Source organism: Labrus mixtus, chromosome 1 (assembly GCF_963584025.1).
Source record: "Labrus mixtus chromosome 1, fLabMix1.1, whole genome shotgun sequence".
NCBI lineage: Eukaryota > Metazoa > Chordata > Actinopteri > Labriformes > Labridae > Labrus > Labrus mixtus.
Window position 1 is genome coordinate 35065309 of NC_083612.1, and position 17468 is coordinate 35082776.

The 17468-nt window shown below is 37.5% G+C and overlaps 1 protein-coding gene across 1 annotated transcript in view; it reads left to right on the forward strand.

Annotated features, from left to right (window-relative positions):
• LOC132978950 (mucin-2-like) overlaps positions 1–16271 on the forward strand; it is a 32696-nt gene extending 16425 nt beyond the window's left edge. The window contains exons 13-29 of the mRNA XM_061044344.1: positions 483–534; positions 1763–1900; positions 2031–2195; positions 2725–2819; positions 2910–3036; positions 4337–4589; positions 5914–5954; positions 6393–6502; positions 6589–6740; positions 7050–7188; positions 8381–8491; positions 8726–8902; positions 9570–9809; positions 10538–10694; positions 10812–10940; positions 11790–11937; positions 16214–16271. Coding sequence (XP_060900327.1) covers positions 483–534; positions 1763–1900; positions 2031–2195; positions 2725–2819; positions 2910–3036; positions 4337–4589; positions 5914–5954; positions 6393–6502; positions 6589–6740; positions 7050–7188; positions 8381–8491; positions 8726–8902; positions 9570–9809; positions 10538–10694; positions 10812–10940; positions 11790–11937; positions 16214–16271 — 2292 coding nt within the window. The remainder of the gene's footprint in view (positions 1–482; positions 535–1762; positions 1901–2030; positions 2196–2724; positions 2820–2909; positions 3037–4336; positions 4590–5913; positions 5955–6392; positions 6503–6588; positions 6741–7049; positions 7189–8380; positions 8492–8725; positions 8903–9569; positions 9810–10537; positions 10695–10811; positions 10941–11789; positions 11938–16213) is intronic.
• The last annotated feature ends 1197 nt before the right edge of the window (positions 16272–17468 follow it).

A 17468-nucleotide genomic window follows, 5' to 3' on the forward strand; every position in this document is an offset into this window, starting at 1 on the left:
ACCCCAGCCCCCCACCCAACCCAATTCAATTCAATTCAAATTCAAAAAACTTTATTTGTCCCTGGGGGGCAATTCAAAGGCACACAGAGCAGTAAATTAACAACAGTGCAAGTAAACGAAATATTTTAACCTAAATATAAAGTGTCAATTTAAATACAACTTAAAGCTTAAACTTAACTTAAAATACAAAATGTAAAAAGAAGAGATATAAGTGGACAGTGATCGGACTAACAGACGTAAACAGATGTAACCATAACTATGTGCAGTAAACGAGAAGTAAATATATATATACAGAACTATGTGCAAGTAGGCAAATAGGCCCACTAAATGATAAGTTATAAGGTGTCTCCCACTGTGAGGTTCAGGAGTTTATATGTAAAAAACTTTATGTTTGCAGTTTCTAACAGTCCAATTATTATTTAGCTCAAATATTTATGTATCTTTCAGTAATGAAGTTTATTTTTTTTCAATGTGTTTGGTAGGAAGACAGGTTCATTGTGATCGTGGACGTGGAACAGTGTGGCTCGTCGAGCAGTGAGACCTGCCTCAGAGCCGTGACTTTGGCTTTAAAAAGCAAAGACTTGGTAAGTTACACACAAATATGCAATACATACATTTTCCATGATACACACGGATGAAGTGAATATTTTGTATATTGCATTATAATCTGTACAGAATAGAGTTTGTAATTGATGGCTCACCTCACACAATCAAATAAACGCAAACACCGCCAACACGGTGCGCCGAGACAGTTTTGAGGTTAAAAAAAGTTCATTTTGGAAATGCCTCATGTTTCATCATATCTAAAATGTGTCTCTACAAAATGACAGGTGATGAAAATCCATTCATATGGGAGGGTTGAAGTGAACCAGATTCATTCAGAGCTCCCACTGTATTATTGTGAGTAACTTCAACTGATGTATGTAACAGCTCAAAAAAGACCCTCAGAATCACAAGGGTCACTCCTTATCTGTTAGATGAAAGGGAACACAAATATTTTGAAACCTGACCACTAACTTTACCTAATGTTGGGTCTTGATTAAAAATAGGTATAAATAGATTTGTGATTACTCCAGTCGATACTTTTGATTTGACAAATGTTCCAAATCTAAGTATGTCAGTATTCCTGAAGTGCCTGTTTTTGTCATGATTTGGTCTTGTTTGGTTTTGTGTTTTGGCATTTGGGTTTCCATGTTTTGATTTCTCCTGTTCTTCCCTAGTGTTGCTGGTTTTTCCCTTGTGTGTTTCCTAGTTTAGTCTTCAATGTTTCCTGTGTTATTTTCTAATTTCAAATCCTTGTGTCCCTCTCTGTTCTAGTGTGTCTTGATGTTTAACAGTGTCTTCAGTCTTACATGTATTTGTCATAGTTGTCAGTCTATGTCGGCCGTCAGTTTACCAGTGTCTCCTTGTTTTCTCTTGTTGGATTTTGACATAAGTTTTTGTTGTGGACTTTTGATCTTTATTTTAAATAAATCATTTTTGTTAGCTTCTGCACTTGGGTCCAGTTCCTTGTTTTTTTACCTGAATGTAACAGTTTTGTAGGTAACAATCAAACTAGTTTAAATGTAGGATTTAATTTGGACTCTACACCCAAACTTAAGACAGAACTTATACAGAGTTTCTGCAACTGAACATTAATGTGCATAAAAATGTGGAATATTTAAAGTTACATTTTAGAAATGTTACACTCTAACAGCAGTGTGTATACTTCAAGTTGTAAAGATGTGACGCTGAGCTTTTCAATGTCTTCTGACACTTCTAGCGGACCTCATAGTATCTAAGCCGTCATCCTTCTATATCTTCGTCAAGACCAAGGTCGGCATCGAGATTGCGGTCCAGCTGACCCCAAGGATGCAAGTCTTTCTCAAGGCAGATTATTCACTTCAAGGATCCCTTTCTGGTAGGCCTCCACATTATTGTCTGTAGAAAATATGGATTCCAAAATGTAACCTGAAGCTCTTCTTTAAATACTGGTCTTTAAAAAACAAAAACAAATACAGTAAAACATGTGTGACATCTGGTTGAAACAGGTTTGTGTGGGAACTTCAACAACAAAGAGAAAGATGACTTCGGTGTGCAATCTGGTCTGGTAGAGAGCACCGCCGTAGGATTCGTCAATCAGTGGAAACAGACAGCCTTCTGTCGCGATATAACTCAGCACCTTGGGAATCCCTGTGACATTGGCATCAACAAGGGTAACCGCTTTATCTCTCCTATAACTGTCTCGTCATATCATCTCAAACACACCACAGAGTTCACCATGCATTTCTGTTCTGTAACCACCTCGCTTCTGTTCTTCACTTAACTGAACTGTCATCATGATAATATCTGTCTCTCCATACTGTAATCTGTTCTGCACATGTTAAATTTACAAATTATCTCTGCACTCATGTTCACTTCATTTGTCTGTCTACTCGCCGTTATATTGAATAGTTTCTACTGATAATATGTCTACACTCATGCACTTTAACTGATGTATCACTGATTGCACATCTCTGGACAGCTCCCCATGTCAATACTGTTCAATTATAACATTTACATCTACCCCCAGCAAAATATGTCTTTTCATATTTAAGACTAGAAGTAATGTTTAGTTAAATCCTGGTTGTATATATTCTCATTCTTAGTTTTTATATTTTTAGTGCTTATTTATTATTATGATATTATTTGTTTGGGATCAATAAAGTAATTCTATTCTATCCTATTCTATTCTATTGATCACAGGAACTTTTGCAATGTTCTGGTGCTCCAAACTATTGGATCCCAAAGGAGTGTTTGCACCATGCCACCACATCGTTGACCCTTCCAAATACAACAAAGTGAGTGTGTACAAAGGGGCTGTACTAACAGATGAACTGAACAACTCCTTCCCTTGATGACATGTCCATGCCTGCTGTGTCTCCTTACAGATGTGCATGTATGACAGCTGTAACTGTGAAGACAGTGAGGCCTGCATGTGTTCTGTTTTCTCTGCGTACGTGGTTGCCTGCTCTGTAGAAGAAATCCAACTCAGTGGCTGGCGGGAAGAGGCCTGCGGTGAGCAGAACAACAAGGGCGTTTTTATATTTACTGTTTTAATAGAAAAGACAAAAACAGCAGCATATTCAGAATGATTACTGAAATAGTTGGAGCTAATTTAAGCTTCTTTTTTGATGCAATGAGTAGATTATTCTGTAGTAATTACACTGTATTTTACTTACATTTGTATTTTTTTTTCTTAAACAGTTTTACAGAAACAATAAAAGCCAAATAGAACTTTTTTTTTCTTGCAAAAAAACAAAAAAAGTATTCCAGTAATCAAATGTCATCATATAAATATTATATTTGTGTGTGCGACCCGGAACGGTAAAAGCGGTATAGATAATGAATGGATGAATGTTCTAATGAAGAAATTCACAAACTTAAAACTTAAACATAAAGAGTAAAACATATACAGTATAAGCCAACATAAAAGGGCCTACTGAAGAAAAATCCATATTCTGTTCGCATAAGTGCTATATTTGAAAAGCATAGGCAAGGCAAGGCAAGTTTATTTGTATAGCACATTTCAACAACAAGGCAATTCAAAGTGCTTCACCCAAGACATCAAAACATCATGACAGAGGAAAGAAAAGAAACATTCAAATAGAACATTTAAAAATCACTGAAATTATTAAATCTGAACATATGTTCAAATAAAAATAATTCAAATGAAATTAATTGAAATAAATAAAGTAAAAATATAAAAAGAGTTCAAAGTTACAGTGCAGAGTTAAAGTTTAAAATCTTATTAAAGCTGTTTAATGAAAGGCAGCTGTAAACAGGTGAGTCTTCAACCTGGATTTAAAAGAGCTGAGAGTTTCAGCAGACCTGCAGTTTTCTGGGAGTTTGTTCCAGATATAAGGAGCATAGAAACTGAACGCTGCTAAACAGCATACTGTTTTTTGTTTTGTTTTACTCCAAATCATTTATTGATTAGTTTAATGTTGCACTTAACAACAATAATGATGTGAGCTTAATGTTGGAAAACCCAATTACAGTACATATAATATTGTTTACACATGTACCACTGTAATCAGCCAGGTGCCCTATGTAAACCCTTTTTGCAAAAACCAGACCACAAACGTTTTCTCCTGGCTGATATGCCCTAATAAGGGGGGTCATGACTTTGATTCTAAACAAGAAACAGATCATAATGTGAGCTTTAGATTTCTATTTCCAGAATCAGAGGCATGGTTAGTTTTCTGAGCTCTTTTTTCTGTTTGTGCTGTAAGAAAAGAAAACACTAAGAAGAAGATGAATCATAGCTGACTCATGTCCTTAACTCAGGTGCTAAACCTTGTTTTCCCTCCACCAGGTCAATACAGCATATGTCCGGCAACAACAACCTACCTTTACAACATGACAAGCTGCCAACGCACCTGCCAGTCCCTCAGTCAACCTGACTACTCCTGCCAGGCCAGCTTCACCACAGTGGACGGCTGCGGCTGTGCTGAGGGGTTCTACATGAACGAAAAGGGAGAATGTGTGCTCAAGAAAGACTGTTCCTGCTTTTATAAAGACGACGTTTATCCTGCTGGAACAACTGTGACCAAGAATGGCATCAAATGGTAAATACAAAGAGGAGTGATATCAAGGGTTGGGCGTGTAAGAGGAGAAGCAACAACCACACTACTGTTAAGTTAAAAGTGAGCAGTACAATTTACTCAGCACACAGAAATAAATGAAAGGAAAGGGGTCTTACATTTAGGCATCATAAATGTATTTTGGTGCTAACTCACCTGCTTCTTTGAAAAAGAGCCCGTTTGTTAAAAATGAAAAAAAAAAAAGGAGGTCTAATTCACAAAAATAAGCAGCAACATGCAGGGAGAGTTAGAGAGGTGGTTATAATAACTACAGTTTAAAAAGGTGGAAAAGGGGTATAATGAATGAGAGCTGACACTCTTTATTCATGTTACGTCCAAAACACACCTATGTATAATCAAGCAGCTTAATCCAACCTCTTTGCTTCCAGTTTGTGTGCCTCTTCAACAGCAACAAGTTAGTCAGACATACTTCAAACCACTTCGCTTTTGACAGCGCCCTCTTAAGCTCTTTATGAGTAATCGACTGTGACATTTTAAAATGTAGTTAATGCTGTAACAGGTTAACCGCTACATCCCTACTTGGCATATTGGGAAACACCAGATACTGTATGATTGAAGATTCAAGATTGAAGATTGAAGATTTTTATTTGTCACATGCTCATACAGATGTGCAGTGAAATGTAAAGACTGTTCCGCAAGGCCATGCAATAAACACTCAAATTACTAATACACATATATACAGTAAAATAGAAATATAATGTAAAATTAAAAAAAGAAATATTTGAATATACTAAATATAGAATATAGAATAATGTAACAGTGTAAAGTGTCAGTGTGTATGAAGAACAGCCTGGAGCTGGGGTTTTTAGGATGTGGAGGAGAATAGTATTTTAACATGATTAGCAGCTCTTGTTGCCTGTTTTCAGGGGAGACAGCATTCAGTTCCAGTAATGTTTTGTTTGAGTGAAAGTAAAAAAAAAAGTCCCCTCAGCCCTCCATACAAACACAGCACAGTACAAATTGCATCTTACAGCAAATCTGTGTAGGCTACTGCAAAGTCAAAGTGCAATTTTGTTTGAGATTCAAATCCTGAGATGTGAGGCTCAGCAATTGATTTAGTGGCTACCGAATATCTTTAGGTCGACAATAAAAAGTAATATGAGGAAGGTTGTAACAGAAACAATGTATCTATCTAGTTGTGATTTTAGAACACAAGGTTACACAATGACATGACCACACACAAAGAACTTACTGTACAGTTGATTTTTTTTTCTCATCGAAAGACAAAGAGTGATGCTTGATGTCAACATTATCACTGATTCTGTGTCACTTTTACCTGCTCTCACAGTTTCTGCAGAAATGGAGCTCTCAGCTGCCAAGGAGAACAAAGTAGGTCTCCGTATAGTCAAAAATCAGAAATACCTAAATATATTTAATCCTTATCACCAAAATGTTTTGACAGCTTTTGTGCTTAACCATTGAATTTCCTTTAGTGCTGTTTAGACAGTTCATGTAGAGGTCTGATATGTATTAAGTACTTTAACTCTTTGAGATCCAAACTTATGCAAAATCATAGGATTGTTGATGTCATTTTTGTTTGACTCTTGGGACCCGTAAGTGTATTTTTTTGTTACACAGAGCTCTGTGATCAAGATCACTGATTGGTTACAAGGTGGTGTTTTTGACAGGTAAAACACTTAGGGTAGCCCTAGTAAGAAGTGAGCCACTTTCAAACCCAAAGTTAACCCTGAAGTTACCTTGATAACCAAAAGGTTGGACCCTCTGAACACAATTAGCTTTCTAATGGATTTGTTTCTTACAACACAGGCTCACAAACATGCATTCCCCCCATGGTTTACTTTGACTGTGTCAATGCTGAACCTGGGGCTAGCGGGACTGAGTGTGAGCAGAGCTGCAACAATCTGGACAACCCTTGTGTAAGTGCCACATGGCCTCCTGCATTCTCACAGAAAACCTACAAGCACTGTTTATCTGAAACACTCTTTACTTTCCTTTGCTACAGGTGAAAACAGGCTGTTCATCAGGCTGCATGTGTCCTAAAGGCCTGGTGTCAGACGGAGTAGGGGGCTGTGTCAATGAGAATAATTGTCCATGTATGCACAATGGACAAACCTACCATGTTGGACAAACACTGACTGAGGACTGCAACATCTGGTTTGTACAAGGCCTTACATACACACCAGTAGCTTGAGCAATATTCTTACTCCTAAAATAATATGTATTTATTTTACATTCAAATCGGTAATATAAAGTCTCACCAGAATATGACGCAATTTGAGTTTTTGTGAGATGATGTTCACCATGTAGAGTTTGCTAGCTAACTTGCAAACTTCCCTCTAAGATAGTCAAGCTCTCAGTCTATGGTAATATTGATGGTTTTTGAAGTACAGACCGGCATGTACTTCTCTGAAGAGTCCACACTTGAACCCACGATTGATTGTGTGTTGCTGTTTGTCTCCTCAGTACCTGCAAAAAAGGGAAGTTCAACTGTACAACTAAAGTGTGTGATGCTGTTTGTGGAATGTATGGCAACGGGCACTTCAGCACATTTGATGATAAGAAGTTTGACTTCAATGGACAGTGTGAATACACTCTCCTACAGGTAAAGTGTCACACGGGTGATAGTTTTAATGCTAGTACAGTATGTGTTGTACTCACATGTTGGATGAGTGTCTGGGGCCTTGCAAATGTTACTTTAGCATTACAGTAGCTTAATTTAGGAGTGTGAACACCAAACAGTGAAGGAACTTTCAAATATTAGCACTGGATTAAAACCTGCTTTGCTTCCAGTTCTCTGAATCCTGCGCAGTAGTGGTGGTCTCTGCAACCTCAGAATAGAGTAGGGCAGCCTTTCCCAAACTTAAGACTGCCGCGGCCCGCTTTGAAATACAAAATGACTCCGGGGCCCATTGTAAAAAAAATGTATGACTACAGCTATCACTTTCAGTAAGGGGAAATTATTGGACATTACAACATGACATTATGGGAAGATAGACACAAAAGTTTAGTAAACATTATGTCCATGAATAGTCATGACAGCCCCAAGTTGCTCCTTCTGCTTCATCAGCGGCGTATGAATGGGATTATTTACTTCTGATGGTCACTTTACTCAGCAGCCTCTACCATCAGTGTGTGAATGTGTATGAATGGATGAGTTACTTCTGATGGTCACTTTACTCAGCAGCCTCTACCATCAGTGTGTGAATGTGTAGGTGTGACATGCAGTGTAAAAGCTCTGAGTAGTCAGAAGGCGAGAAAAGAAATATACAAGCTCAAGTCCATTTACCATTTACACTGAAGTACAGCTTGATTAAATTGTCTCTACTGTGTGTTTTGTCAGATGCCATTCTAATTAAATCCGACTATCATAACATTTGTTAAGTATTCTTCAGATTAAAGTCAGGGAAATTTGCAAAACAACATCAGTTTAATTAATGTAATCAAGGGAGGGTTCAAATGTGTCAACTTACACCCAGTTAGTTTGAATAATATCATTATGGTAAACATTATCTAATTTAATGTTTATTAACACAAAATAAAGGAAAAAAACAATCGATTGACTTGATTCTGAACAAGGCCATATTTAAATTGAGAACAAATAGTTCAAACAATGTGGAGTTTATAATTAGAGAAATTAGAGTGAGACTCAGAATTAGAATTCATATTTAGTGTAGGTCATAATGTAAAAGGTAAATGGAAAAACATTTTAACGAGGTATTGATTTAATTTGACATGTAATGAATATAACAAAAATATGTTTTTATTCATGGCTCCTATGTCTGTGCCTTACTTAGGACTCCTGCAGCGGGGATCAGCAAAAAGGAAGTTTCCAGATCATCATTGAGAGTGTTGAATGCGGTAGCTTGGGAACCTCCTGCTCCAAGATCATCAGAATCTACCTGGGGGTAAACACAGCCATATAGTGTTCACTAAGCTTTCCTAATGAATGACCAATAAGTCTGTGATAAGTCATCAATATGGTACTGTTTTGGGACAAGTTACAGTCCTCCATCTAAACACTGACACTTTAGTTTAATTGCAACATTACATGGATGGATAATGTTACCACAGTTCAAATGAAATGCAGCCTTAACTGGTGCAGCGTAAAGTTAATGTTCATCTGATGTTAATACCCACAGGAAAATGAATTCCATCTTAAAGACGGGAACTTCCATGTGATTAAGGGAAGCAGCAACGTGTTTCCTGTCCAGGTACAAAAGAGGGGTCTTTACATAGTGGTGACCTTGGAGTTAGGACTTGTGCTCATGTGGGACCAGCGGATCAGTCTTTTCATTAAAATCGGACCAACGTTCCAGGTAAATATTCAAGTCTGTGTGTCACCATTCACATATATTTTTATTTTTATCTATGCATTAACCCCAAGGAGAAATGTGGGTTAGCTCTATGTCATTGAGAAACTCACACACATGGGCCCGACATACACACATGCACAAACAGGATCTATGGGCAGTTTCAGGTAAAAATGAGGGACTTTGCTTTGTTGTAAGACCACAGATGGGGTTCTTTCTCTGTTCTCCTGTTAAGTTGCTTACATGATTTTACACAGTTACTTTGCAACCATAAAGTATTTGGCTATTATATTTAATGAAGAATACTGACAAACCTTGGTTAAATTCATGTAAGGACTCATGTCATCTGATATGGGATTTTGTCATGGCCTGAAATGAAAAAGAAAAAAGAAGAATCAATATTCAAAGCTCAGAAACAGAAGATCCAATTGTAGTTACTGTGAGTCCAATATATCCATATGTTTGTAGCCAGCTGCTCTTTGGCAAAATATGCCTTTAAAGACAAGTCAGAGATGAAAGTAACACGGAGGATTATTGCCTTAGGTTGCGTAAAGACAGTGGCAAACGTCTACTTACGGGGTAAAGAATATGTCACTGACAAACAACAGGTATCTTTCTCTATTTACAGCAGTTTTCTGAAAGTCTTCTCTGTCTTTGTACTCATCCCTCTTAGCGTCGTATCTGTGGTCTATGTGGAAACTATGACGGCGACAGTCAAAACGACGTAATCACCCCCTCTGGGGACCTGGTGGCAGAGGTGGTTGAATTTGGTAACAGTTGGAAGGCTTCATCGAGTTGCCCAAATGCCCAAGTGATCCCTGATCCCTGTTCCTCTAACATGTACCGGGCATCCTGGGCCAAGAAACAATGTAGCATCATCTACAGTGTCACCTTTGAGAAATGCCATTCACAGGTAATTATGGTGATAGTGTGCATGATGGTACTTACTGCCCTCTTTTAGCATGACATAAGATGATTCCAAAGGAACCAGTGTGACCAAAACAACTGGATGGTTTTTATTTGCTTAAATATATATTAATGAAATAATAAATAATTTTGCCCTGGCATAGGAGCAATTACATTTGCTAAACAGTTCCCTCCGGTGTTTGTAGACTTTCTTCTTAGCTAAGAACTACGACGGAGGATTAGGGTCGCGTTAATTATTATTATTTTTTTTAATTTCAAGATAAATGTCGTAAATTTACGAGATTAAACTCGTAATGTTCTACTTTCATAATTTTTGTGCAGGCGGGTCTCGAACTCGTTAATTTACTAGATTAAACTCGTAAATTTACGATTTAATCTTGTAAATGTACGATTTAATTCTCGGAAATTTAGAATTTAATCTCGTAAATTATCATTATTATTTTTTTTACGTGGCCCTAATCCTCCGTCGTAAAGAACAAATTCCAGAAAAGTAAAACATTTTACACGTCAGAATCTGCTTGAAAATTCTGTCAGTGGGTTTTAAGAGGAAACTCATAAACAGAAGGTGAACGAGGCCTAAAGTCTCTACTGTTAGCGCCACGGGAACAGCCTGGGTGATTAGTACTACAATGCCTGGACTACCAAGTACAGGGTTACATTAATGTTAGCCTCTGTCTATAATATGCTGCTAAAACACACATTTGTATGTTCAAGGTTGATCCCAGTCCTTACAGTGACTCTTGTGTAAGCGACTCTTGTGCTTGTGACACCGGTGGGGACTGTGAGTGTTTCTGCACTGCTGTGGCTGCCTATGCCAAAGCCTGTAATGAAGCCGGGGTCTGTGTGAGTTGGAGAACTCCCAAAATATGCCGTGAGTTAAAATCATCCTCCATAACTCTCAATAAAAGTTTTATATGAGTATGACTCATATTACATGGCAAACTTTTGAGAACAAGAACACCGACATACTTGTTTTGATCTCTTGCAGCCCTATTCTGTGACTACTACAATGCTCCTGATGGCTGTGAGTGGCATTACAAGCCTTGTGGAGCTCCCTGCATGAAGACATGTAGGAACCCATCAGGAATCTGTACCAACCTCACCAATTCCTTGGAAGGTACATGATTAGATAGAATAATAGCATGTCTTGTTCTTAACAAGAAAACATGTTAAATGGCATTTTATGGCGGTCCCCCCTTTTTCTGGCGCTGTTTTATTTTTGATTAATGTGCATGCCTGAAAGTTTGTTCTATAGCAGTGCATCTAACCCATGAAGCAAGCAGAACAAAGACAGACATGAAAGATATGAGGCTGTCTTCATAAAACTTCTTAAGTACAAAGAGTGATGAATTAAAAAAAAATATATCTTAAAATCATGACATTTTCTAAAAATTTCCCTTTAAAGTTAAGACTACATCTTGGGAAAGATAAAAGTTATTCACAAAGTGTCCTAGCTCTTAAGAGCGCTCCTAAAGTGAACAACAGGTAGGAGTGGTGAAGGGGGCTTTAAAGGGGCTCAAGAGTTTCTCAAACAGAGGATAAAGTAGATACATGTTCTTCACATGCTGAATAAAGAATATTCTTATTTAATCATGAAAAATATATATTTGGAGACATTTCAGTCCATCTTGGACTTTTTTCAGTACAAAGTGAGGCATGCATGCTGAGTCCCTCTAAATGTGGTTCACTCCACAGGTACATCTAATCAGTGATTAAAGGCTCATCACATGCTGTTTGTTGTAACTTTCAGGATGTGCGGAGGCTGCTCAAACATTTTGTTGGCTATGTACTTTTAAAGTTTGACACAATATAAATAAGCTTACACAATTAACACTGTTGTGAGTGCATTGCTTGGATGAATGTAAACGTGTTTGTAGATGAGTTGAAAAAGAGATGAACTCTGGTGTGCTCTGAATGTAAATGTATTTGTGCTGAGGCTTCTTAAGACCCAATAATTGTTTTGTAGGCTGCTATCCACAGTGTCCCCATACCCATCCATACTTTGATGAAGATTCCATGAAATGCGTTGCATGGAGCCAATGTGGTTGCTTTGATGACATGGGCAACCATTACAACGTCGGAGATGAAGCTCCAGGAAGAAACTGCTATACTTGGTATGTCTCTTTCATAGAATTAATTTTCAAATGAATGTTGTTACAGTGAGCTTTGATGTATACAGTACACCATTTGGACATGCACCTCAGTGAACTTTTCTTTGAGAGAAATGGAAAAGCAACTTTTGAAAAATCATTGCCAGTGATGACTGAAAACTTTCAAAAAGAATAAGGCTAGACAAATTCCAAGGGCATCCCCTTTCCCTTTTTAGTGTTATTAAGAGTTTCCCTGGAGGTCCAATAATAGGATAGGTGACTTCAGAACTGTTGGTTTCTTTGAAGAAACAGAGGCCCGTTCCAAAAAAGGTCTAGGTTTCTACGTTCCAGAAAGAGAGGTAACATAAGCTCTTTGTCAGTTACTATGGTAATTAAAACAGAGTTTCTCTCTGTCTACTCCCTCTTACAGAGCCAGAAACTTAGTTTTGATTTCCTCATTCATTCATTCAGTCTGTATCACGCGCTAGGGAAGATTCACCGTTTGACTTCACAAACATTCTGAGAATCCTCTCAAAGAGCTCCTAACTTAGCTTAGAAAATCCTAGCAAGGATGTTTAGCCTAGTAGTGATTTAGGATCATTCTCAGAGCAACTCTGAGTAAGGAAGAGACATTGGGTGCTTCCGACTGAATAATTCAGTATGGAAGTGGCATCATTAGCCCGCCTGTGTAATGCACGATGGCTCAGAAATAATAAAAAACTAAACATTGCAAGTAAACAATTTAAGAACTTAACATTTGAAAGGCACGTTACCCAAACTGGCCGCATCCATTGTCTTTTTTATTTTTTCCCCCATCCTCGTTTGGTTTGATTTGGAGGCGCACGTGAAGTGAAGTTTTACATTTTATTTCGCACAGCATTGTGGGTGTGGCTGGGCACGTTAACGCGTTATTTTCGCGTTAACTCATTAATTAATTATCGCCGACAATTATTTTATCTCGCATTAACGCAGTTTTTATTATTTATTTTCTTATTGTAAAAGTCTGTTGCTCACTGGCTTTTATTTTGTAGAATTCCATCGTGAGCGAGCCGAGTATGTTGCTTACTGCTGCGCATGTCTGCTGCGGCGCTCACAGGAAAGAGGAGAAACAATGTTGCCAACTTGGCGACTTTCTCGCTAAATCTGGCGACTTTCCAAACCCCCTTGGCGACTGTTTTTGTCAACAGCTACTAGCGACAAATCTAGCGACTTTTTCTGGTGTTATTGGAGACTTTTTTGGTGTAAGAAACTGACGTGAAAGCACGTATTGCTCTGCAGTTACTGTCCTCAACGAGCAGCGGGGGCTGCCGTGAGCCCCTCCCCCTTCCTAAAGCACTCACAGGCTGTCAGTCAGAGAGCAGACCCACACCACTCTGCGTCCAGACTGCAACGAATGCAATAAGCTTTAGTTTTGTATTTATTTGCTTTGATTACATTGTTTAAGTTGAGAAGTACATTTACAATAAAAGTGCACTATACACTACTTTTTAATTCATTATTGGATTTTGCATATAACAAGGCAATTAATCGCGATTAATCACAGGAACTCATGCGATTAACACGATTAAAACTTTTAATCGTTGCCCAGCCCTAGTTAAAATACAACTCATTTCCTGAAATTATGCTTCCAAACCATACTGCACAAAACCCGGAAGTTAGTATCCATGCTGAAATGTTCATGCCCACACCCAATGCCTGAATGACCACAAGGGTTCAGTCGACTGAAATCACCTACTGAAAAATCTGCACTCCATACTGAACTGTGGCTTTTTGGAAGGGCCAGTAACTTTTATATATTAGTGAAGAGGTGTGGTTGACCCAGTTGCTAGGTATGACACATTTTTTCAGAAGCTGTGATTGGTTAGAAAATTTTTAGAAAAAAAGTCAATCACAGAATCTAGTCAGACATTTTGTAATTATGAACACTATGAAATAACCATCTGTGTGGTCATTTCAAAGTTGTACTTTAAAAGTATAAGCCTACAAAATGTTTGAAATCACATGTCCACTTGTGCAGCAGCCTCTTCACATGCTGATAGATATAGCAGCATGTGAAGTATTTTCTTAGGATTTTGTTACTAGGAGCAACTCTTTGTACTTAGGAAGCATTGTGAATATGGTTCCAGGTTGTTTTACACAGTCTGTAAGGACAAGCAACTTAAAAAAATACATTTTTGATTTTGTCAAACAAGGCATGTCCTTTTGCCCAGGAGCCCTTTTCTGAAGGGTGCTGCATTACTCGTCCTACATTACGTCAGGAGAGGATTAATAGATATCCAGTAGATCATTTTTGGATGACATATGAGCGTTATCGTTTCTCTACATACTGTAATGCATAATCTTATCCAGTCTCACATCACCAGCACCCAGAGCAGTCAAACAAAGATAAATGAGTCACATCCTCTTTACTTACCCTAAACTCTCTTTACTAAATAAACAGTTTTCATATTGTTTCAATAATTATCACAATTTACCTCAAAAAGCATGTCCATGTTGAAATAACCACTAAAGTAATGTTTACTTTTTTTGGTATGTCAAATATGATTAACGTATAAGTCTACTTTGAACTTTATTCTTTTATTTCATTGTCAATGGCTACAGTCAAAAAAAAATTCCCCCACTAGATTGCACCTAGGCCTAAATGAAAATATTATTTAGGTCTCTCTTCTTTGCAGCTGCAGCTGTGTTACTTTCTATTCCTACTAAAAACATATTCATACACATACCTCATACGCATGAGGATTTCCAGTTTGAGAAAATATAAGCACCTCTTTTTGTCACCTGTTGCCAGTCGTAGTATTGGGACTCCATTAATGTTTTTTTGTACCATGTTTTGTAGTGGTGATGCACAAGCTGAACTACAACTGAACCTATTGAAAGAAAACTGAACAAAATCAAATAACGCTGTTCTGGAACCGAAAACTCTGAGTCTACCACCTGAGGGTAAATCAACTCAGAGCTCAGGGTAAGACTCAGAGTTTGTTGAACCCTTCTGAAACTGGCTCCAGGAGGAATCAGAACTAGCTACAATGTGTGTGTGAGGTATTGGGTCTTTAAAATATTAAGTATAAGTTGTATACTGTTGCACATTAAAGCCTCTAATATACTGTAGGAAAGATATCCTTCAACTCTCAATCCTGGAAATCCAGAGAAATTCATATAAACAGATTAAGAAATGATAGGATTCTATGGGTTGAAAAAATATATCAATTAGCATCTCTATCCTGAGGATATCTATTGCATATTTCTTACCCTGTGGAGTCCCACAGGGAAAAAGTCGATCTCTGAATACTTTGAGTTGATTTTATTGTCACCTCTGCTGTGTTTTAGTCTTTGATTTGTAAGAATGCTTAGGCTTATCTGTTTCCAATTAAGATATAATGTTTTTTGATTTTGGTGTAATTTAAAGAAAACAATTTAAAGATATTGGATAATAACTATGTATAATTTATTGTCTTTCAAAGTCCCTGTACAAGCAACGGAATAGAGTGCAGCTACAATATGAGCCGTAAGTACACATACAGAAAGTGTGTATTTGTTGATCGATTCATTAATTTATGCTAGATATTTTCTCTTTTTCTCTCTCTCCTCTCTCTCTCTCTCTAGCTCTCTCTCTCTCTCTCTCTTTTGTCTCTTCAAAATTCATATACACAAACACGAACACTGACACGTATTGTAATGAATAAATAGACAGCATTGCAAAATTGAAGAAATTGGAAAATTATACTCTCAATCTGCAGATTGTAAATGCTATCTTAATGGACAACACTACAACTATGGGGATGTAATCTACAACACCAACGATGGGATAGGAGGCTGCATGAGAGCTGTGTGTGGAGCCAATGGGACAATAGACAGGACCTCATACTTGTGCATAACTACCACAACAACAGGCCCAACATCAAGCCCCTTTACATTCATCACTGAAACTACAACTTCAGGTAAAGAAAGCTACTCAGTATTACCAGTTACTTGCTTTCAATGCATCAATAAACTAAGAACAATCATTTTATAACCCCTCCCCCTCCTTCTACTACTACAACAGCAACAACAACTTCCCCAACCACAACAACCACAGAAGTCACAACCCTTCCCCCTCCCCCTCCTTCTACAACAATGACAACTATAACAACCTCACCAGCTACAACAACCATTACAACAACAAATGGAACATCAACCATATCTACAATAACCCAAACAACCAAGGAAACCACATCTACTGGTGTAGTCACAAATACACCAGAAAAAACAACAGTTATTACACAACCTCAAGTAAACGCAACTACTGTTGCTTCAACAGTAACTACAGCAACATCAGCTTCAACTTTCAGTTCAACAACACCAACTGTGTCGGGTAGCACAACTGTTTTCACAACTCTGGCATCCACTACAGTGGTTTCAACGACATCACCTTTTACAACAACAATATGTGTGTGCACTGCCAGTGGAAAAACTTATCAGCCTGGTAGGTGATCCTCTACTTACATTATGAATTTCCATTAATATATATTTCAGAATTAGATAGTAGGATTGCACTTTGTTGTTATATTTTGTTCAGATATTTTATTTTTATCTTTGTCTTTTCAAGGCTTAAATTAACGTGGATTGTTTAAGGGGAACCTCACAGTCACCTCTAACAGTTGCTCTAGTGGTTCTAGTTTAAGAGTCAATCATGACTTATCGCAAATATAAACATTTATTCACTACAAGCAACATGGTCATGAACAATTTAAAACAAGCCACCCAATATTACAAGTCGCTACTATAAGTAAAATGTCCTCACCATGAGTCATTAAAAAGTAGTTGCATGAGTACTTGGCATATAACAAGGATTTTATGTTATAAGAAACCAGGAGAAGAGATACAGGTTAGATTAATTTGAACATTGGAAAATTATTAACTTTAACTGTACCAATTTTCAGGCCTATATTTACATGTTTTAGTCTGTAATTAGTCTGCTATGTTGTTGGAGGAGCAAAAAAGATTGTGGAGCAAAAAATGCTCACAATTAATAATGTGCACATGTGAGTGAATTCATTTTCTCAACTTAACAATTTATGAATTGGGATAACTTAATTAAAGCAGTCAATTATGCATAGTTTGTACTACTAAAATCCCTTCTTACCCACTCTCTCCCTCTTTTGCCACTACTTCATAATGAAGTAGTGCCTGAGGCCAGCAAGGATACCAAGTCAAAACGTTTCTATAAACCTAACAGTGAGCATAAAAGTGTGGCATTAGTTGGCAGAAACACCCACAGACATCTCCATAACTACATAACTCCTTTATGTTTGTTGAGTTTAGTACTGTCACCTGCGTCTACAGTCAAACAATTAAGTAAGTGTGATACTTTAAAAGTATTTCAGGCTACTTTTGAGTCACTAAATAGGTTTTCAATGTTAAAGTAACTAAACAGCAGCAGGAACAACCGAGACACTTAAAAAGGGTTTCTGGTTGGCTTAGCAACGGTAAAATGTATGTGTTTACATAAGTTTACCTCCCTCATTTAACTACTTATAAACATAAAATATCAAAATCTTGAATGAAAAGGATAA